Source organism: Chrysochloris asiatica, unplaced genomic scaffold, assembly GCF_000296735.1.
Source record: "Chrysochloris asiatica unplaced genomic scaffold, ChrAsi1.0 scaffold00059, whole genome shotgun sequence".
Classification (NCBI taxonomy): Eukaryota; Metazoa; Chordata; class Mammalia; order Afrosoricida; family Chrysochloridae; genus Chrysochloris; species Chrysochloris asiatica.
In genome coordinates this window covers 14,743,827-14,752,553 of record NW_006408577.1, presented here as the reverse complement: position 1 = coordinate 14,752,553, position 8,727 = coordinate 14,743,827, and the positions used below count along the sequence as shown (strand labels likewise).

General features: G+C 37.9%; 1 protein-coding gene across 1 annotated transcript in view; it reads left to right on the top strand.

The window, feature by feature from the left end:
• Positions 1-8,727, top strand: part of HIBCH (3-hydroxyisobutyryl-CoA hydrolase) — an 83,925-nt gene that overhangs the window by 69,124 nt on the left and 6,074 nt on the right. The window contains exon 12 of the mRNA XM_006864070.1: positions 7,838-7,957. Coding sequence (XP_006864132.1) covers positions 7,838-7,957 — 120 coding nt within the window. The remainder of the gene's footprint in view (positions 1-7,837; positions 7,958-8,727) is intronic.

The window sequence follows — 8,727 nt, the reverse complement described above, 5'->3', positions numbered from 1 at the left end:
CAAAGAGATGGATTGGCCAAGTGGCAACATCGATGGACTCAAGCATGGCAACAGTAGTAAGGTTGGCCCAGGATTGGGCAGTATTTCGTTCTGCTGCACATAAGGTTGCTATGAGGTACCGACTCAATAGCACCTAACAACGACAACAACAAACCTAATGCTAATAAGCCATTGGGATTGCTTCTAACTCCTGTGGGCTCTTCAGGAATTCCTTTCTCTCCTTCAGGTTCTAAGAAGGTAGTCTTCATTGTTGCTGCAGTTTATTCTGTTTCTTGGGAGTTTCTTTGTCATCAAGATTGCTGGTAGGGAAGGGTACAGTCATTTCAACATACTTCTTGCTGCTGTTGTTTAGTGCCATCCAGTCAGTTCTGACTCATGGTGAACCCTGTACAGGGTTTCTGAGGAGCAGCTGTTAGGTTTGAACTTCTGACCTTGTGGTTCGCAGTCCAGTGCTGATCCTACAGTGCCACACTGTCCATTAAATGGAAACATAGTTTTTATCCCCCCTTTGAAATAGTTTTGTACTCTCATCCTGGCACTATAGGATAAACATTCGACCTCAAGGTCGACTTGAATCGTAATGTCAATGGTTCAGATTCAGCAGCCATTCTTCAGAAACCCTATGTAAGGTAGCTGTGAGTCAGAACTGACTGGACACCACCACCTACTGCTCATCACAGTAGGAGAGCATTCTTATAATGGGGTTAAGAAAAAGTAACAAACATGGGGAAGTTTCTTTACAACTGAAGGGATTTTCATAGTACGTTATTTTATAGCTTCCCATGTCCGTTTTTAAATTTTACTAGAAAGTTTAACTATTTAGTATTTTTAAAAATGCTTAAGGTTACATTTCCTCAGGCTGCCCTCTTCTCTTAGTTCCTTTTGTGGGGTTCATAGTTCCATACAATTCATGTAAGTTCATGGGATATTTAAATGCCTTGAGTAATAACTAGGTGGGGAGTTTACAATAGGGAAACCTTTACCCAAGATACCACTTGGAGTATTCTTCTGTGTTTGTCCCTTTTCTGGTGACAAGACTAATGGGCTTGCCAAAGTAAAGAAGATGTAAGGTATTAGCTGGTGAGAGAAGTATCTCTTCCATAATTATAAGAGATGTCACAATTATAGGAGTATGCATGGGGAAGATTGAGACCACCCACCCTTTCTATCTACAGCAAGGACTCTGAACTGAGGAAAGGGATCTTAATGGTCACCAAAATTTAGGAGAATGGGGCATAGATAATTGAGGTATGAAGCCCATGGACAGAGACACAAGAACACTGGGTTAAACGAATGACCAGGAAGGTGGTCCTGAGCAACTGGCTTAAGCAGCGGTATTGTTTTAAACGTGTCTCTTAGGTGTTTTCTTGGTGATTGGTATAAGGTGACCTGCTTTGTTAAAGGTTTGGAGAGAGGGCAGATAGTTTCCTTTCTCAGTACTGGAAAAACTCTTACATTTCTTTGAGCTTTCTAGTTACCAATATGAGATGCATATGCTTAATTTTTAAATGCTTATTTTGTGAAGAGTAAATGAGACTCATTTTTATACTTGGAGTTAGAATATAAGGATATGACAGGTTTTTGTAAAGCATTGCACTGAAGAATGAAAGAAATAGAACTAAAAATGATAGCAAAAGTACAGGTTTTAAGCAAGAAAAGCAACAAAATACTAAAAAGAGAAATTAAACTTAAAAAGACTACCTTTCAACAAGCTTTGAGAATGATCCACGTGATATGTTATGTGAAAATACAGTGACATGCAGAATTAACTGCTATAGGTAGGTATTATCCTATCACCGATAGTGTGATACTTCTAAATACATCTTGAAATAATCTTTTTTGATGATGTGCGCTATGCCATTCCTCTTTGTTAATTATCAGTCCAAGCAAGGTAAACCTTTGATTTGTCAGATTCAAATGGCTATTATCATTCCATTTCAGGTCACTAATGACTAGGATATCAATCTTTATGTATTTCATTTCATTTTTGATGACTTCCAATTTTCCTAGATTCCAAAATTCCTAGAATTGACTTGATAAATTCCATGTTCTAATTATTAGTGAATGTTTATAACTTTCTCCTCAGTTTGAGTTATGCCCCATAAACACATTAAGATCCTGAAACCGTTACTCCATTCTCATCATCGCGGTCGGCTAGCTCTACTTTGAGAAGTCAGCTCTTCACCAGTCGTATTTTGAGTACCTTCCAACCTGAGGAACTCATCTTCTGGCACTGCATCTGACAATATTTTTGTACTATTCATAAGGTTTTCCTCTTCCAGTGCTATATATCTGACAGTGTTCCATTGCTATTGATAAGGTTTTCGGTGATTAAGCATTCAGAAGTACTCCGCCTCACCTTTTTAGTCTGTCTTTATCTAGAAGGTTCACTGACACCTTTCCACCATGGGTGGCCCTGCTGGTATTAAGCACAGCCTCCAGCATCACAGCAATACACAAGCCACCACAGTATGACAAAATGACAGTCAAGTGGTGGTATGAACCTTTAGAAAAGGCAGGTCAGTTACCAGGGGGCCAAAATTAGGAGAAGAACTCTTTGGAGTAAGGGGAATGTTTTAAATTTCAGTTGTGGAGATGGTTGTATGACTGTATACATTTATCAAATTTGCAGCACTATATATGTAAAATGAATGAGTTTATCATATGTAAATTGTATCTCAGTAAAGTTAACGAAGTAAAATGATACACAAATTGTGTTAAAATACAAGTTTGATTGTAGAAGTATACATTATGTTTGTTCAAGGTATCCATGATACTATTCTGTTCATTGCTATTGTTGTTTTTGTGAAGTGCCGTTGAGTCGATTCCAACCCATAGCAACCCTGTATAGGGTTTCCAAGGAGCAGCTGGTGAGCTTAAACCGCCGACCTTGCAGTTCAAACGGCTTTGTAGTCTGGTGCATTAACCCACAGCGCCACACCAGGACTATTAAGAGCACTTTAATAGCTGTGTTGATAGATAGATTGTTTCTTTGATTATAATAAATTTTAGGGGGAAAATGCATCAGTTTATACAGACAGGAAGAGAAAAGTTTTCCAGTCTGTTGATAGACCTCACTGTCCCGTAAATACATCATGAGCTTTTAGAAGATGCAATAGTTGTATTTTTATCATTAGATAGTATCTTTTCATTTCAGGTTTTAAATGCTTTTAAAAAATTACTGGAAACATCTAAAATCAGATTACAAAAGCATTCTTCTTTTCTGTCTGTAAGCTTTTTATTGTAGATAGAAAAAAAATGCTAGTGCCGGTTTAAATGATTATTTTGTTTATACATAGAAATATGATAATTCAGAATAGTGAAAAATGTATTTAAAAATGTTAAATGTTACTGTGAAACTGCACTACTCAGTGAGATGACTTTGGTTTGTTCTAGTTTTGGTAGTTTGTGCTTGTATTTGTATTTAGCTTATTGTCAGTCGGTGTGGCACTGTAGGATAAGTACTAGACTGCTAACTGCAAGGTTGGTAGTTCAAACCCACCAGTCACTCCTCAGTAACCCTATATATACAGGGTGTCTATGAGTTGGAACCGACTTGATAGCACTTAACAATGACAACATTGTCAGTCTGGGAAATATTTGTAGATTAAGTGCTTATATACAAGATAATTATTTAAAATATATTCATAATTCATAGCAAAATGTAAGTCTTGTGTTGATTGGTCTTTTTAACAGACTGGGTAGCACAGTGGTATATACTGCTTGGTTTAAAATAACAGAAGAAATGATTTCTCATTGTGGAGTGAATTCAAACTTGTACTTAATTTCATTCATACCTGAGGACAACTGCTCAGAGATACTCACTGTCTAAACCTAAAACCACACAGTGTTAGCTTTATGTCTTTAGCATCCTGGTGTGGCACTGTGGGCTAATGCGCTGGACTTCGAAGTCGGTATGAACCACAAGGCCTGTGGTTCAAGCTCACCAGCCGCTCCTCAGAAACCCTATGCAGGGTTGCCATGGGTTGAAACCTACTTGACGGTACTTATCAACAACAATATTGTAAAATGCCATAAAATGGTAGTATTATTCTATAAAGATCAGTATGCTTCTGTTTGTGTGTCTTTATCCCCCCATTAGCTGTCCTTTTCTCTTTGTCTCTTTTGTCTGTTGCTTTATTGAATGCTATCCAGGGTAGTCCACAAAATTCCAAGAAGCCTGTGTAAGCCTGTAAGTCCAGGCATAGGCCACTGCTTTTCCTATAGAGATCGGGTAAGAATGGGTTGGTCAGTGAGTGCATGCATGACTGGGTAAGGTGCTTTACTGAACCCTGAGGTACAAAAATGATGTAGCTGAATGCTTTCCAGGAATTCAGAATCTAGTGGAGCAACGGACACAATTATACTTATGTATGGCAAATGCTGCAAAATAGAGACACCAGTTATACTGTTGTTAAGTGCCATTGAATTGGTTTCTACTCATAGTGACCTTTTGTAGTGTTTCTGAGGCTGATGGGTTTAGATCACTGACTTTTCAGTTAGCAATCCAGTGCTTATTCTGTAGCTCCACACAGGACTCCACCCAAATTACTGCGGTGGTGGTGTTAAGTGCTGAAAAATTGATTCTGATTCATAGCAACCCTGTATAGGGTTTCCAAGAAGCTACTGGTAGGTTTGTACCACTGACTTTAATGTTAGTTGTCTAGTGCTTATCCTACACCACCATACCAGGACTTCCAGATTACTGTGTTGTTAAGTGCTGTAGAATCGGTTCCAACTCAGAGCAACCCTGTTTAGGGTTTCCAAGGAGCTGTTGGTAGGTTTGAACCACCAACTTAAAAGTTAGCAGTCCATTGCTTATTCTACATCACCACATGAGGACTCCCAGATTCCTCTGTGTCTAAAAGTGATGGAGGGATTCTAGAAGGCTTCAAAGAAGAAGTGGGGTCTATATAGTGTCTTAAAAGATGAGTGAAGGTTTTTCAAGTTGCAAAAGGTATCCCAGAGAATACAAATCCAATATTCCAAGAACAAATGTTTGGAGAGTGCAGAGCAGGAAACAAGAAATAAAGTGTCAGAAAATAAGACCAGAGAGAGAGTTGGACTAGATTGTGAGGCACCAATGTTTACTAAAGGGCTTGAGATATAGCATACAGAAAAACAAAGTCATATATGTATACCTTAATTTTTTTCACAAAGTAGACATAACCAACTCCCAGAATAAATTAATGACCCCTTGTGTCCCTTCCTCATCATTTCCTCTCCCCTGAGATAACCCTCATACTTCGTTTGACACCATGGATTTTTTGTTGTTGTTGTTAGCGTATTTGAGTTTTATACAAATGAAATTGTGCAGTTTTGTGTCTAGCTTGTTTTGCACCTTGTATTTGTGATATTCATCCATGTTGTATGTAGCAGTAGTTTGGTGATTTTCATTGCTCTGGCATATTCCATTGTGAATAATGTGAATATATTACATTTTATTTATGATTGGCACAGTGGCAGCAGCAATGGGCTGAAGCATAGCAACGATTGTGAGATTGGCACAGGACTGGGCAGTGTTTTGTTCTGTTGCGCATAAGGTTGCTGTGAGTCGGTACCCACCCGATGGCACCTAACAACTATTAATGGACATTTAGCATTGTTTCCAGTTTTGGGCTGTCACAAGTAGTGCTGCTATAACTTCTTCTGTATGTCTTTGAGTAACATACATAATGCACATTCTTGCTTGTAGAGTGCCTGTTAAATCTTTAAGGTTATTATTAATTTGTGGGAATGAATTCTATATCTTGGATATAAGTCCGTTGTATGGTATACGTATTGCATGTCTCTCCCATAAGCCTGTCTCAACTGTTTTCTCTCTTTGTGTTGTCTTTCAATGAATAGAAATAAGTTTTAATGTAATCTATCTTTTCTTTGTTTCCTTTATGGTTAAACCTGTGTAAGAAATCTTCAATTACTACTACAAGGTTTCAAAGAATAAAACATCTCATTCTAAGGCTTCATATTCATCAACAGTAACATTAGGAGCTAAAAGATCATGGATCATTATGGTTCCCAAGAACCCACACCCCCAGGTTAGGAAATTCAAGAAAGGGTCCACAGGATTCAGCATATGAGTATAGCCATACTCATGGCTATGGTTTATTACTGTGGGAGGCCACAAAGCAAAATCAGCAAAAGGCCAGCATGTGGGCCAGAGTCTGGAGGACCCTAGGCCCAGCTTTCTAGCAGTCTACCCAGTGAAGTCTCTGGGATGTATTTAATTGTTCCAGCAAAGAATTAAGACAACATACAGTCACGTGTTATTTACCAGAAGTTTATGGAAACTCAGTGCCTAAGGATTTTATTAGCAGCTGGTCATGTAGGCCTCTCTGCTTTTGTTGTTGTTAAGTGCTGTCGAGTTGGTTCCAACCCAATAGCGATCTTATATAGGGTTTCCGAGGAGTGACTGGTGAGCATGAACCGCTGATCCTGCAGTTCAAACCCACCTCGCAGTCCAGAGCATTAACCTACAGCACCACACCAGGACCTATAAATAGATGACCTAGATATTTTAATATCTAAATATTTAGATCATCTTTCATTTCTCTCTGATATTTTGTTATTTTCTGTGTTGAAGACGCATGTATCTTTCAATAGAGTTGTTTCTAATTGTTTAATGGTTTTTCATGCAGTTGTAAATGGTAACATTAAAAACCTTCATTTTCTATTTATCGATATGTAGAAATAAAATTTGAGACTAAATTTTGTATATTGACCCTCCTTGCCTCCAGTGACTTTGTTAAACTCATTTATTCTAAAAGCTTACGGATTATTTCTGATTTCCTTTAAACATAATACTGTCACTGTGCTGCTCTTCCCTCCTTTCTTTCCTTCCATATCTAGTGTATTTTTCCCTTACCTTCACAACCGTGTCAGCTTCCTATACTGGTTAGGACACCCAATAAAATATATGCTAGAAGTAATGGTAGCTGCTGTCCTTGTCTTAGTCTCACTCTTGGGGAAAGCTTTTAATATTTTACTACTAAGAATGTTTATTATTGTAGGATTTTTGTAAAGTCTTGATTTAATGAATCAAAAAGTGAAGCTTTACCCTTGGAGACAGTCATTCAACAGTACAACCTGGCAACTCTTGCAATCACAAAGGCATTACAATGCACAGCATGCAAAGTACCTCCCACAGCAGTGGTAGTCACAGTCTTACCATGTATTGGAGCTCTAGCAATAGCATCGTTAAGTTCAGAAGGACATGGCATAGCATTTTCACCAAGGGATCAGGTCTGAAATTCTTAGGTAAGTATTTGACTACTGTAAACAGGAATAACTCAGAAAAGGAGGAAGGAGGATGAGAATGGCTGCACATCTCTAAGAATGAAGTCAGTGCCACTGAACTGCACATGTAGAATTGGTGTATGTTTTGCTGTGTATGTTAACAACAAAATAAAAATTTAAAGAAAAAATACTGTGGAAGAGTAAGGTGAATTCATTTACTTACAGATGAGAATAAGGTGCTGCTCTAGAATCCCAGTGTGAGAAGGAAGAGCTCCTGTGTTCCTGGCCCTCTCAACTCCTTTACGTCATTTAGTGAAGCATCTTCTGTGATTAGCAGTTTGCAAGATGTATATTGATTTTATTCCAGTGTAACTGCTGTTTGTGTACATAATTTCTGCAAAGCAAGCTACAAATGCAGATTTATTTTAGTACTTTTTGAGTTATGTAGAATTCATTCCACTTGTGGAATGATCTGGTTTGTTTCTGTGGCAAAGTTATATGCATGTTTTAATATGATTTGTATAGAATAATCAGCTACTTTATTATGAACCATAAAGTAACTGTTGGACTAAAACTAGTAACTCTTTGTTTTTCCCAATAGATAATTAATAAAATGTCTCCAACATCCTTAAAGATCACGCTAAGACAACTCCTAGAGGGGTCTTCAAAGACATTGCGGGAGGTATTAACTATGGAGTATCGGATGAGTCAAGCATGTATGGTAAGAATTTTTTTTAATTTGTCATTTTCTAGTCATAAAGGTAGCAAATATTATAGACTAGGTAAAATATAGAAAGTTATTTTAAAAAGACAATTAAAAATACATGTAAATGTACTCTGTGAAAACACAGCTGTCCAACTAGTTTTAGGTATGTGGAAATGCTGCTTCACAGACTGATAGTAAGGCTTTATGAAACAAGCCTCTAGAATTTTGCCTCTGGAATTCAGAATATATGTTAACCATTTTCTAGGCATAGTCTTTGTGATCTTGGGCAAGATGCAGAAACTCTCTGAATCTAAGTTGCCTCGTTGGTAAAATGAGGAGATTGCTGGTGTTATTAATCGCTGTTGAATCAGTTCCAACTTATAGTGACCCTGTATGTAGAGTTTTAAGGAGTGAATGTTGAGTTTGAACCACTGACCTTGCAGTCCAGTACATTAACCTGCAGTACCACACCAGGACTCCAAAATGAGTCCTCTTAATTAGAAATTGTGTAAGGATTCAGTGAATCCACATGTACTATAGTTAGTGCTTACTGTTGTGTGCCGTCTCGTCAGGTCCGACTCATAGCAACCCTATACAGCAGCGGTGGGGATCCTTTTTTCTGCCAAAATGTATCATATCATTCATAGACCATACAAAATTATCAACTTTAAAATTAGCCTGCTATATTTGGTCAAACATTTAATTAGCACCCCCTTAACATGTTGGCTGAAACTGCAGTTGCCTTGGCAGGATCAAACCAAATGATTACACAGGCCTTGGTATTA